Below are 14,629 nucleotides of genomic sequence, written 5' to 3'. Positions count from 1 at the left end.
AGAAAGTAAAGTTATCTGATCTGAATTTCTATCCTGTAGTTACAGTGATAACTTTTGTAAACTCCTTTTACAGGGGAGGATTTGCAGAGGGAAACTCAAACCAAAGATCACGTCAAGATCTGACAGAGTCACTCGATTCATCAGGACCTGAATATCATCGGCCTTTGAATGTGGAAGGAGAAATGTTTGTCTGTTCTGTCTGTGGGAGAAGATTTCAAACATCAGTGTGAGTGGGAAAGCACCGAGACACACACACCCGAGTGAGAGTGTTCCAGTGCACTGACTGTGGAAAGAGCTTTAACCAGTTACACAGCCTGAAAAAAGATCGCACCGTTCACAGCGGGGAGAAACCATACACGTGTTCTGTGTGTGGACGAGGCTTCAACTGATCGTCCAACCTGGAGAGACACAAGGACACCCAGACCATGGAGAAACCGTGGAAATGTGGGGACTGTGGGAAGGGATTCAATTACCCGTCCCAGCTGGAAATTCATCGACACAGTCACACCGGGGAGAGGCCGTTCACCTGCTCCGTGTGTGGGAAGGGATTCACTATTTCATCCAGCCTCCAGACACACCAGCGAGTTCACACTGGGGAGAGACCTTTTAAATGTTCTGACTGTGAGAAAAAGTTTAAATGCAAAAGGAATCTGCTGGCACACCAATGTACCCACACTGGGGAGAGGCCGTTCACCTGCTCCGAGTGTGGGAAGGGATACACTCAGTCATCCCTCCTCCTGACACACCAGCGAGTTCACACTGGGGAGAGGCCGTTCACCTGCTCCGTGTGTGGGAAGGGATTCACTCAGTCATCCCTCCTCCTGACACACCAGCGAGTTCACACTGGGGAGAGGCCGTTCACCTGCTCCGTGTGTGGGAAGGGATTCACTCAGTCATCCCTCCTCCTGACACACCAGCGAGTTCACACTGGGGAGAGGCCGTTCACCTGCTCCGTGTGTGGGAAGGGATTCACTCAGTCATCCCTCCTCCTGACACACCAGCGAGTTCACACTGGGGAGAGGCCGTTCACCTGCTCCATGTGTGGGAAGGGATTCACTCAGTCATCCCTCCTCCTGACACACCAGCGAGTTCACACTGGGGAGAGGCCGTTCACCTGCTCCGTGTGTGGGAAGGGTTTCACTCGGTCATCCCTCTTCCTGACACACCAGCGAGTTCACTCTGATGAGAGACCTTTTAAATGTTCTGACTGTGAGAAGAGGTTTAAAAGCAAAAGTAATCTGCTGATACACCAACGCACTCACACTGCGGAGAGGCCGTTCATCTGCACCGTGTGTGGGAAGAGATTCACTCAGTCGTCCAACCTGCTGACACACCAGCGAGTTCACACTGGGGAGAGACCGTTCACCTGCTCCGTGTGTGGGAAGAGATTCACTCGGTCATCTCACCTCCTGACACACCAGCAAGTTCACACTGGGGAGAGGCCGTTCACGTGCTCCGTGTGTGGGAAGAGATTCACTCAGTCTTTTATCCTGCTGAGACACCAGCGAGTTCACACTGGGGAGAGGCCGTTCACCTGCTCCTTGTGTGGGAAGAGATTCCCTCGGTCATCCACACTGCTGAGACACCAGCGAGTTCACTCCGATGAGAGACCTTTTAAATGTTCTGACTGTGAGAAGAGGTTTAAAAGCAAATTTAATCTGCTGACACACCAACGCACCCACACTGGGGAGAGGCCGTTCTCCTGCTCAGTGTATGGGAAGGGAGTCATTCGGTCATCCCACCTGCTGAGACACCAGCGAGTTCACTCCGATGAGAGACCTTTTAAATGTTCTGACTGTGAGAAGAGGTATAAAAGCAAATTTAATCTGCTGACACACCAACGCACCCACACTGGGGAGAGGCCGTTCACCTGCTCAGTGTGTGGGAAGGGATTCACTTGGGCATCCACCCTGCTGAAACACCAGCGAGTTCACAATGGGGAGAGGCCGCTCACCTGCTCTGTGTGTGGGAAGAGATTCATTCGGTCATCCCACCTGCTGAGACACCAGCGAGTTCACTCCAATGAGAGACCTTTTAAATGTTCTGACTGTGAGAAGAGGTATAAAAGCAAATTTAATCTGCTGACACACCAACGCACCCACACTGGGGAGAGGCCGTTCACCTGCTCAGTGTGTGGGAAGGGATTCACTTGGGCATCCAACCTGCTGCAACACCAGCGAGTTCACACTGAGAGACCTTTAAATGTTCTGACTGTGGGAAGAGATTTAAAATCACAAACGAATTGCTGAGACATCGACGCACTCACACTGGGGAGAGACTGTTCACCTGCTCCGTGTGTGGGAAGAGATTCACTCGATCATCCCACCTTCTGAAACATTAACTTGTTGACACTATTGAGTGACCTTTTAATGCAGTGACTGTGAGAAGAGCTTTAGAAGCAGAAATGAACTGCTGACACATCAACGCATGCCCATTGGTTGAGAGACTGTTCACCTGCTCCGTGTGTGGGAAGGGATTCACTCAGTCATCACACGTGCTGAGACACCAGCGAGTTCACGAAATGAACAGGTCCAACGAGCCGGTCTGTAACACAGGCCAATGACTCAGTGCAGCTCGTTACCCAGTCACTGGGCTCCGTTATAGCCTCTCCTGTCAGTAACACACAAAGAGAAATTGTAAATCTGAAACAGAAAGAGATAATGTACAACACTTCATATCAACCACCAGTTTTTTCCTCTTTCCGGCTTTTAAAACAATCTGTTTCACAGTTTGTCAAACCCGAAACAGCCTCTGGGATTTGCTGATTGAGAATTTCAGTGGAAATTGGGACCGTCATTAAGTATCGGAACAAAAATACCCGCTGAGGTTTCGGGATTGTTACTGGTTTATTTATATCAGTGAGTGACCAATTTTAAACTCGGTGAGGGTCTAAACCTAAGGTAAGAGCCTGGGATAGACAAGAGATTCTTAAATGTATTAAGTTAAATTACACTGATTCCACCAACACTGGACATCACATCCCTCAAACATTGTTACCTGTTACTGTATAAAACTGGTGAGGGTGGAAATGGGAAATAACTGAAAAAAACTTCATTGTATCAAAGTTAATTCTGATCATCATTATTATACAAACATTCTACAGCCGGTCCCTTAAAAAGGACCCAATATCAAACCAGTCCCCAGTCCTTGGGCCTGTGCCTATGTTGTGATTTGCACCAGCTTCTGACTGACTTGGTATCAGACGCACTCCCGTCAACAGTAAACGGATGGAGCCGGATCCATAAGAGAAAAATGAGGACCGAGCTCCCAGAGTGCGGGAGGCGGAGTAACAGCAGCAGACAGAGAGATCTCTCTAAACCAGCCGCTGCCGCCGGAGAGAAGCGAGTCCCGTTCCGAGCCGTGTCTGTCAGGCGCCCGCTGACCCTCTCTTCACTGAAGGGGACCGATTCAGCACCAACTCACACACCCACCATTGGATCATTGAATCACCTTCAACACCTGAATTACATCACCACTTAATCCTCTATACACGAGGAAATACAAACCTTGTCCACACAACTTGCCCTCACAATGTAACCATTTTAGCCCCGGTATCATTCTGGTCTTTCTGCGCTGCACCTCCTGCAAGGCCAATATATCCTTCCTGAGGTCTGGTGCCCAGGACTGAATGCCGTACTCTGAATGTGGCCTTAGCAGAGTTTATAGAATTCTAACATAAATTCCACCCTTTTGAATTCCAGTTCCCTTGAGATAAAGGCCGACATTCCATTAGCCATTTTAATTATTTTTTGCACCTGTCTGCCAACTCGTCATGATTTCCCGAAGTATCTCTGCTCACCCACAGTTCCTGGCTTCTCACCATTTTGAAAATACTCTGATTTATCTTGCTTAGGGCCAAAGTGGATGGTCTCACACTTCCCCAGATTGAAACTTTGAACAGTCTGGGGCTCTTTTGTATGGAAAAGAGAAGGCTGAGGGTGACCTGATACAGGACTTTAAGATTATGCAAGGGTTTGATCGGTCAGATGTCGATAAGGTGTTTGTACTTTTGGGAGTGGGGACGTCAGAACTTAGGGCCATGAATATAATAGTCATCAATAAATCCAATCTGGCATTCAAGAGAAACATATTTATCCAGAGAGTCGTTAGAATGTGCAGCTCGCTCCCACACGGAGTAGTTAAGACGAATCACATGGATGCATTTACAGGGAAGCTGGATAAACACATGGAGGAGAAAGGAATATTCGGGTTTGCTCATAGGGTTAGATGAAGAGGGGTTGGAGGAGGCTCGTCTGCAGCATAAACACCGGTATAGTCCAGTTGGGCCGAATTGCCTGTTTCTGTGATGTACATTCGATGTAATTCTATGTAAGCTCCATCTGACACAGTTTTACCAACTCACTGAATCTATCAATTTCCTTTTACAACTTTATGCTCCCATCTACACTACTCACTGTGCCTCTTAACTTGGTGTCGTCGATAAACCTGGATATACTGCTCTCTATTCCTTTATCTACCTCATTTATACATATAATAAAAAGATGATTTGCCGGTACAGATCCCTGGGGGACACCACTAACCACATCCTATCAATTTGAGTACATACCCATTAACCCTACTCTCTGTCTCCTACCTCCAAACCAACTCCCTCCCCATGTCAATGGGTTGCTATAAATTCCACATGTTCTCATTTCTGTTAACAGTCTCTGATGCTAAACCTTAACGAATGCCTCTGGAAGTCAATATACACATAACCCCCAAAGACACTCCATCATTTACCACATTAGTCACATTTTCAAAAAGTTCAACTAGTTTCGTTAGACTTGACTTACACTTTACAAATCCATGCTGACTCTCTCTGATCAATTCATGTTTATCCAAGTGCTCAGTCATTCTTTCCCTAATAACAGATACTGGTAACTTCCCCACAACAGACGTCAGACTAATAGGTCTATAATTTCCTGTTTTATCTCTCCTACCCTTCCTATATAATGGAATGACATTTGAATTTTTTCAATCCATGGAACAATTCCTGAATCAAGAGAGTTTTGAACGATCATGACTAAAGCATGTACAATTTCCTCACCTATTCCCCTTCGTCCCCTGGGATGGTCACCATCAGGTCCTGGAGATTTGTCTATCTTTAGTCTAATTGTTTTCTCCAATACCATTATTTTACTTACACTGAATCCCCTTGATTTATTTTCAGTTTTCCTCGTGTCTCTGGTACATTATCCTCATGCTTTTCTGTGAGTGTCAAAAAAGGCTGCCATTTCCTGATTTTCAATTACAATATCACCTCCATCTGTCTTTAAGGGGCCCACATTACTCTTAGTCACCCTTCTTTCTCATAATATACGTGTAAAAACCTTGAAAGTTGTCCTTAATTTCATTCACAAGTTTTTCTCGTTTTCCCTCTTTGCACCTTTTACGATTTTTTTTTGTTTCAGCACCACAATAAACAACTCTTCACTGTGAAATTTGCTCAATTAGTTCTTTAGTGTCAGAGCGAGAATTGTCCATCCCTAATTTATTTAAAGTAACAAACAGAAGCACAAATATTCATTCGTGTATCAAAGCACTGATGGACACACAAAGATAAACACAGCCTGAAACGCAGTCAGTATCGGGATTCACAGGGAAACGGGCAAGTGAAATAGACAAAGATCAAACAGTCTGAACCCACAACAGAATGTGACGTGTCGCTGATAGATATTAATGAGAGGAGGTGGGAAACAGTACCATGAATTGGCTCCATGGCTCAGTTGGTTAAAGCACCTGTCTAGTAAACAGAAGATCCTGGGTTCAACTCCCAGCGGTGCCTTTGTGTAATTCATGGTGTTTAGTGAATTTGAGAAGCACACAGTGCTGTGTTTGTGTTTTGTTCAGCAGCCAACACGGAACTGATCAGATGGTCTTTTCATTATGCAGACAGCCCTCTCACAGAATGTGCCCGTGACATGTTCTTATTTCTGGGCTCGTTGAGTTCGGGGTTTAATTCTCGATTCGAGGTTCATACCCTGGAGAAACCCTAATTTAACCCTAGACTTTTTATCTTGAGCTGTGGTTCAGACTTTTGCTGAGAGGGAAAAGAAGTCCCCAAATCACTCCACCTGAATCTCACGCGGTCTCGGAAGAAGTTCAGTTCAAACAATCAGGACTTTAAAGGCACCTCAATGACCTGCACTTTCATTGAATGAGCTTTGCTTACAATTGCATTCGACCTTGAAACCGCTCTGGGCTTTCATCACACTGAAGCAGAGTGTGGCCGCTCTGTATCTGTGAGCATGTCGGTGACGAGGTTAGCTCTGATATTGGTCGCTCTCAATTTTTAAGATCTCGCCAAGCTCTGGGAAAAGAAACCGGGAATCGAATTGTCCCTGTAAGTGATGAATTGAAGGGATTGGTGCTCCAAGCAGATCTGGAAAATTCACAGTGCGGTCGCTCAGGAATTCCAAATCCACCCTCTCGCCACTCGACGATCACATTAACTGAGTAGAGAATAAATGTCACACCCTTTATTTTGGAAAAGCAAAACGGTGGGGATTTTTATCATAGCCCGATGCCTTTCGTGTTGTATCAGATGTTCCCCGTTGCGTTACTTTCATCTTCATCGGAGAACCGGTTCGGGCGTTCCTGTGATAAACGGCGACAATTGCCTGTTAATGTTAAATTTAAGATGCAGTCTGTAAAATGATGAAATTTCATCACATGCAAAGCACAAAAATCTTATTAAAGTTTTGACTGTCTCTCGGTAACCACGTCAGCATCTCCTTCAGTCTGAAATAGAAAGTTATTGGTTGATTAATGGTGATTAAAAGTCATTCAACTACGAACAGGGTTTAATTAGCTTCATGTAATTATTTATTAAGTTCATAACTCTTGTTAAATTTAATTCTGTGACTGGGAATGGAACCACCCGGTGATGGGAGCACTGAATTTTAACCACCAGTCCATCGGGGAGCTCCCAGGATTGAGCACCGATGACATTTATTTTTCATGGAACTGATGACATTTATTTTTCTTTCACTCTTCAGTGATTCATTCAGCTCTGTGTTTATTCTCAGGCCTCTTATCTCGCCCTTCTTTTCAGCTTCTGACTGCGGATATTCCTCTGGTCAAATATGAATAATATAGAATATCTCACAGCCCCGCTATATTTGCTCCTTCTCTGTACAGTTCTGTACAAAATCAAACTGGAGGCAGATACCGACAGTGTCTCTCCCTCACTCCCCACAGGAGCAGCAGGAGATGACACTTTAAACTGCCAGTTGCTTCAAACGATGCCCGATAGACCTGCGTTGCCTTGGAGTTTTCCCAGGAGCTGCATTGATTCGATGCGTGAATTTTGGAAATGGAAACATGTCCATCAGCAGCTTGTGGGAGTATTTTCCCTCACTTTCCATTCCATGTCCATGCCTACTTGCACTTGGTGCTGTCATTGCCTGAACATCACCTTCTGTCCCGATAGTCCTTCGAACAGAAAATGCCATTTTGTGCGAGCAGCTTGTCTGACACGAAAATGACCTGAATTACAAAGGGGCGAGTGGGAAAGGCCGCGTTGGTCTGCTTGTTCACAGCAAAGAATTTTCAGCGTTTCCTTGTGGTTCAGTGTTTAGGATTCGGAGCTTTCATCACCACGGCAACGGTTCGATTGGTGTCTGTCTCAACATCTGCATATTATCCACTCTACCATAAGTGGACTGGACTCAAATTGCTGATGTTTCACTGTGAGGGTGAAGAGACATAAATGTGTGGACATTAGTTACGAATTCATCAGCTGGGTTGCACCTTTGCTTCTCCCCCCGTCTCAGTCTTTCCATCTTTACCCTTCACTGCCGGTGTTCCAGGTTCGATCATCCGTGGCCGTTCAACGAAGCCTGAGAAGTCCATGAGGGAAAAACACAGAGAGTCAGAGACAGAGACAAGGTGGGATCAAAGTATAGGAAGAAATAGGATCAATGTCAAGTTCTGCGAACGGGCAGAATTTAAGATGGAGCTTGGGAGAGATTCCTTCACGTGTCTCGCAATTTTGCAAGAGACCATTGGGCTCCGAATTAAAAGCATGAGCCGCGCTGGAGAGTCTCTCTGAGAGAGGGAATGCGGTTCGTCAACTCCAGTTCATCGTTATTTGAGCAGTAAACATAACCTTAAGAAGTATCACTGCGAGGAGGATTCGAACGTACGCAGGAAATCCCCAGGGGATTTCGAGTCCAACGCCTTAACCACTCGGCCATCGCAGCTACAAACATCTGTTATGCACGGCTGTAAATCAGAATGTGTAGGTTTATCACAAGCGATCTGTGATACAATGTTCTCTCAGACAGGTGAAAGGCCCTGATCCCTGGTCTGTGCTGATTCTCTGATAGTTTACTGGGTAAAGGCCCTGATCCCTGGTCTGTGCTGATTCTCTGATGGTTTACTGGGTAAAGGCCCTGATCCCTGGTCTGTGCTGATTCCCTGATAGTTTACTGGGTAAAGGCCCTGATCCCTGGTCTGTGCTGACTCTCTGATAGTTTACTGGGTAAAGGCCCTGATCCCTGGTCTGTGCTGACTCTCTGATAGTTTACTGGGTAAAGGCCCTGATCCCTGGTCTGTGCTGATTCTCTGATAGTTCACTGGGTAAAGGCCCTGATCCCTGGTCTGTGCTGATTCTCTGATAGTTCACTGGGTAAAGGCCCTGATCCCTGGTCTGTGCTGATTCTCTGATAGTTCACTGGGTAAAGGCCCTGATCCCTGGTCTGTGCTGATTCACTGATAGTTTACTGGGTAAAGGCCCTGATCCCTGGTCTGTGCTGATTCCCTGATGGTTTACTGGGTAAAGGCCCTGATCCCTGGTCTGTGCTGATTCCCTGATGGTTTACTGGGTAAAGGCCCTGATCCCTGGTCTGTGCTGATTCCCTGATGGTTTACTGGGTAAAGGCCCTGATCCCTGGTCTGTGCTGACTCTCTGATAGTTTACTGGGTAAAGGCCCTGATCCCTGGTCTGTGCTGATTCTCTGATAGTTTACTGGGTAAAGGCCCTGATCCCTGGTGTGTGCTTATTCCCTGATAGTTTAGTGGGATTCATTCTGTATCTGTCAGTCTCTGGTACTGTGTGTGAGTGTGGGATTCATTCTTTATCTTTATGTAATTTGTATATCTGTTTACATTATGGCGTTCAAAACTGTATCTTTAATACCTTAATGTACAAATAATTTTCCCAGTGTTTAATTGGTAATGATACATTTTAAAATGTAATGCTATTGGTTATAATCAGAGAATGTGTGCACTTTTTGAATGACTATTAAATCTGTATTGATGGGAACACAATTTGAATTAATGTATCTTCCAAACTGATATGGTGATATTTTTGAATTGTATATGATGTGTGGGTCAGTCTGCATGAATGGAATATTGTATATTTCAGTCTGAATCTGTATCAGTTTTTTGGACTTGTATATAATGTGTCGCTCAGTCTGCACTACTAGAGGTGACTGTGACATTTATTTTGTATCTCTCTGGTACAGTGTGTGAGTGTGGGATTCATTCTGTATCTCTCAGTCTCTGGTACTGTGTGTGAGTGTGGGATTCATTCTGTATCTGTCAGTCTCTGGTACTGTGTGTGAGTGTGGGATTCATTCTGTATCTCTCATTCTCTGGTACTGTGTGTGAGTGTGGGATTCATTCTGTATCTGTCAGTTTCTGGTACTGTGTGTGAGTGTGGGATTCATTCTGTATCTGTCAGTCTCTGGTACTGTGTGTGAGTGTGGGATTCATTCTGTATCTCTCAGTCTCTGGTACTGTGTGTGAGTGTGGGATTCATTCTGTTCCTGTCAGTCTCTGGTGCTGTATGTGAGTGAGACATTTACTCCATATCTCTCAATCTCTGCTTCTGTTTGTGAGTGATATAAATTAATTATCTGTCAGTCTGTGCTACAGTGTGTGAGTGTGGGATTGATTCTGTATCTGTCAGTCTCTGGTACTGTGTGTGAGTGTGGGATTCATTCTGTATCTGTCAGTCTCTGGTACTGTGTGTGAGTGTGGGATTCATTCTGTATCTGTCAGTCTCTGGTACTGTGTGTGAGTGTGGGATTCATTCTGTATCTCACGGTCTCTGGTACTGTGTGTGAGTGTGGGATTCATTCTGTATCTCACGGTCTCTGGTACTGTGTGTGAGTGTGGGATTCATTTTGTTCCTGTCAGTCTCTGGTGCTGTATGTGAGTGAGACATTTACGCCATATCTCTCAATCTCTGCTGCTGTATGTGAGTGATATAAATTCATTATCTGTCAGTCTGTGCTACAGTGTGTAAGTGTGGGATTGATTCTGTATCTGTCAGTCTCTGGTACTGTATGCGAGTGTGAGATTCATTCTTTATCTTTATGTAATTTGTATATCCGTTTACAGTATGGCGTTCAAAACTGTATCTTTAATACCTTAATGTACAAATAATTTTCCCAGTGTTTAATTGGTAGATAATGATACATTTTAAAATGGAATGCCATTGGTTATAATCAGAGAATGTGTGCACTTTTTGAATGACTATTAAATCTGTATTGATGGGGACACAATTTGAATTAATGTATCTTCCAAACTGATATGGTGATATTTTTGAATTGTATATGATGTGTGGGTCAGTCTGCATGAATGGAATATTGTATATTTCAGTCTGAATCTGTATCAGTTTTTTGGACTTGTGTATAATGTGTAGCTCAGTCTGCACTACGAGAGGCATCAGTGACATTCATTTTGTATCTCTCTGGTACTGTGTGTGAGTGTGGGATTCATTCTGTATCTGTCAGTCCGTGCTGCAGTGTGAGAGTGTGGGATTCATTCTGTATCTGTCAGTCTCTAGTACTGTGTGTGAGTGTGGGATTCATTCTGTATCTGTCAGTCTCTCGTACTGTGTGTGAGTGTGGGATTCATTCTGATCCTGTCAGTCTCTGGTACTGTGTGTGAGTGTGGGATTCATTCTGTATCTGTCAGTCTCTAGTACTGTGTGTGAGTGTGGGATTCATTCTGATCCTGTCAGTCTCTGGTGCTGCATGTGAGTGAGACATTCACTCCATATCTGTTAATCTCTGCTACTGTATGTGAGTGATATAAATTCAGTATCTGTCAGTCCGTGCTGCAGTGTGTGAGTGTGGGATTCATTCTGTATCTGCCAGTAGTGTGTGTGAGTTTGCGATTCACTCTATGTATTAAGTCTCTGATACTGTGTGAGTTTGGGATTTAATCTGTGTCTGTCAACGTCCAGTGCTGTATGTGGGTGTTGAATTCATTCTATATATTCATTATCTCCTACTGTGTTTGAGTGTGGGATTCATTCTGTATCTGTCCACCTCTGAGTGTGGGATTCATTCTGTATCTGTCACTCTGGTCCTCGATGTGAGTGTTGGATAGATTCTGTATATAAAGTCTCCAGTACTGTCTGTACATGTTGAATTCATTCTAAATATGCAGTTCCTCATAATGTATGTTAGTGTGGGATTCTTTCTGTATCTCTCAGTCTCTGGTACCTTACGTGAGTGTGGGTTTCATTCTGTATCTGTCATTTGTGTTATTATACATGAGTGTGGGATTCACTCTGTATCTGACAGTCTCTAGTACTGTATGTAAGTTTGGGATTCACTCTGCATCTGCGAGTGTTGGATTCATTCTGTATCTGTGTCTCTGGTACTGTATCTGAGTGTGAGATTCAATCTGTATTTGTATGTAATTATTCTCTCAGATTACATGATGGCATTCAATATTGTAACTTTTATATTTTAATGTTTAATAGTTTTTCTCATTATTTAATTGGTAAATATGGATACACTTTAGGATTGGATGTTGTAGATTTTAATCAGATAATTTGTGTGCTTTTTGGACTGCTATTAAATCTGTATCCCTGAGTACTATTGTGGATGATAATGTATCTTTCAAACTGATATGGTGAAATTTTTTAATTGGTATGTAATGTGTAGCTCAGTCTGTAGAAATGGAATTAATACTGTAACTTTCAGCCGAATATTGTATGAGATTTTTGGACTGGTATATAATGTGTATCTCAGTCTGCACTAATAGAATTGATACTCTATCTTTAAATTTCATTCTGCGAGTGCATTCTGAACAGGTATCTAATTTGTTTCTCAGGTTTACTATCTTTCAGTATTTCTCAATCGATACTGTACGTGAGGTTTGGATTTGTATGCAATTTGTAGCAAATGGTACACTTTTCGAATGGATATTTCATGTATTAAAGTCATGTGTGAGAGAGTTCTGGGATAGTATTCAATTGGAATCTCAGGTACATTATTGGGATTCATTCTGTCCCTTTCAATCGGATACCATGTGTGATTTCTCTCTGGTATTTAATTCGTAGCTATGTTGCCCTATTGTGAGATTGACACAGTGCCTTTCAATCTGAGAGTGTGATTTTGGACTGGGATTTTTGTATCTACCTGTCAGCGGGACAGAGTTCGGGGCAAATGGAACAGAATCTGCCTCACCCGCATTGTTTGAATGTTGGATTGAAAGTGTGTCTCTGGAACTTGGGATCAGTGTGGGACTGACTACTTCTACTGTCTGAGACTGTGGAACTGATGACCTGTCTGTGTCTCTGTGCTCTGTGGGTGATAATGTACCTCCTGTGTGTGAGGAGCTGGCTGCACTCTTCCTTGTGCCTCGGGTGGAGGAAACATCACATTCATTCTGGATCATTCAAGGATTCGCCTGTGGAAAGAAAAATTATCTCTTGTAACTCAAGAAACGGTTTAATATCTCTGCTAATGATCATTTTGAATATCCACAAATGAAAACCAGTGATACAAACAGTGTCAGTGTCTGACTCCACTGCAGCACTCAGCTTCTGCACACCAGGTGTGTTGGGCTGTTTTACAACAATTTAGTGACATCCAGACACAACCCAACCCCTGCACTGATCCATGAATGGGACTACCCGAAAATAAACAGCCGCTGTTTAAATTGTGTCCTTCACACTTCTCACCTGATGCCTGCAATAGATGCTCTTTGTATAACTCCCCACATCCTTACTGTCCGGCTCTGTTTCCACTCTTCACTGTCCAATAACAATAAACAGGGTGAGACTGGAACTAAACCAGGACCATTCACTCCTGGTTTGGGGAGTGAAAGCAGCAATGGTTTTAATAGCAGGTTCTTCCCATTCTCTCTCCCTTCCCCTGGACACACCCTGTCCACACACAGCCCGAGAATGACCTCTCCCTTCCCCCCCTCTCACTCCATGTTCCGGGACCAGTTCCTGATCCACTCCGCCTCTTACAAACAGCCCCCGGACTCCCCCTGCCCTTCCCCCGGACTCAATGCCGATCTCTGAGCCCATCTGCGGACACGGTCCCGGAGCGATGAGCTGCTGTAACGAGGCTGCTCTTTGCTCCCTTCCCCCGGGGGCCGTGATCTCTCCATTCCCGCCTGTCTGAGCAAAGGAAGTGGGTCTGGGGGAAAGGTCAGAGGGAATGGGCTCCACAGGCAGTGCAGGAACAGGCACCAGAATGGGAAACAGATGGGATTCCATCAGTGCCTAATGCTGGAATCCAGACTGACTTTACAATCTCCAACTATTAAACTCGAGGTTTCCATCCCTGCTGTTTCTCTCGGGCTCTTTTGATGGGAAAGAGTCTTTCAGAGATAAAGTGAGCGGCTGTGGAATGAGCCAATGGGTTCTGCTCATTCTTGGCTCCCTTACTGATAAAGTGACGTTTGACTCCGAAACTGGAGGGAGGATTCCTCAAACCAATCCTGGAGAAACGGGGGAGGAAAGTGGGAGTCGGTGTATTTGCTGGGACCGTGTAGGATTAATATCAGGCAGCAACAGTCCCAGTTTATTTCAATCGGAGTGAAACTCTCGGTCACTGAGAGTAATACAGAACGGCCCTGAGCTGCAAGATTGCAGAGGGGACAACATGCAAGAGAGGGTTAAATGTGTGACACTGTCCCTGAGAGTGGGATTAATAATGTGTCTGTCTCTGAAATAATATCAGTGAGAGATGAGACTGCATCTTCTGTCACTCCATCTGGGAATAGAATATTTTCCAATTTGTTACTGGGTGGAAACGGGACATTACAGGTCAGTTTCTCTCTCTCCTTTGCACAGATTATGAAGGTGGGATACTGATATTGAGAGTGATAAAGAGACACTGATAGGAAGTGTAATTCTGATACTGTGCCTGTCTGTTTTTATCTCTAGCGCTGTACATGAATGTGGAATATTGTTACTGAGTGTGAAACGGACACACTGATGGGAAGTGTGAGACTGATACTGTGTCTGTTTGTCTCTCTCTGTCTGTCTGTCTGTCTCCCTCGTGCTGTACAAGGAGGAGGGATACTGTTACTGAGCGTAATATAGACACACTGATAGAAAGGGAAAGATTGATTCTGTGTCTGTGAACAGACCTCCGGTGCTATTGGTGAGACGGTCACTGTCCCTTTTACTGTATATCAACCGGTCTGACGGGGCATTCATCATTCGCCAGTCCTGTTAGGAAAGGTGGAGAGAAACCGTCTGTAACTGTCTGACACTGGACTGTCTGTGAGAGTTGAATTTATTCAGTAAGTAGTCGTGTCTGGGTGTTGAGAACGGGATGGAGAGGACACCAGTTACTATTATCTGACAGTCAGTCAGTTTAGCAGGAGAGAGAAACACAGAGAGACTGGAGGAGCCCAGAGC

General features: G+C 44.6%; 1 protein-coding gene and 1 non-coding gene across 6 annotated transcripts in view; both read left to right on the top strand.

The window, feature by feature from the left end:
* LOC137318689 (zinc finger protein 268-like) overlaps positions 1-12,270 on the top strand; it is a 58,872-nt gene extending 46,602 nt beyond the window's left edge. For 3 of the 5 annotated variants that reach the window (XM_067981379.1, XM_067981378.1, XM_067981377.1), the window contains exon 3: positions 74-12,270. In XM_067981379.1, the coding sequence (XP_067837480.1) occupies positions 426-2,249 (1,824 nt within the window). In that variant the 5' untranslated portion in view covers positions 74-425 and the 3' untranslated portion in view covers positions 2,250-12,270. The remainder of the gene's footprint in view (positions 1-73) is intronic. The other 2 variants (XR_010961948.1, XR_010961947.1) reach the window with 2 other exon arrangements.
* On the top strand, positions 5,712-5,785 carry trnat-agu (transfer RNA threonine (anticodon AGU)). The gene has a single exon. It is a non-coding gene; the product is annotated as a tRNA-Thr (tRNA).
* Positions 12,271-14,629: the final 2,359 nt, after the last annotated feature.

Source organism: Heptranchias perlo, unplaced genomic scaffold (genome assembly GCF_035084215.1).
Source record: "Heptranchias perlo isolate sHepPer1 unplaced genomic scaffold, sHepPer1.hap1 HAP1_SCAFFOLD_711, whole genome shotgun sequence".
Taxonomy (NCBI): domain Eukaryota; kingdom Metazoa; phylum Chordata; class Chondrichthyes; order Hexanchiformes; family Hexanchidae; genus Heptranchias; species Heptranchias perlo.
Note: the sequence above shows the minus strand (reverse complement) of the source record. Positions and strands in the feature narration are given on the sequence as shown.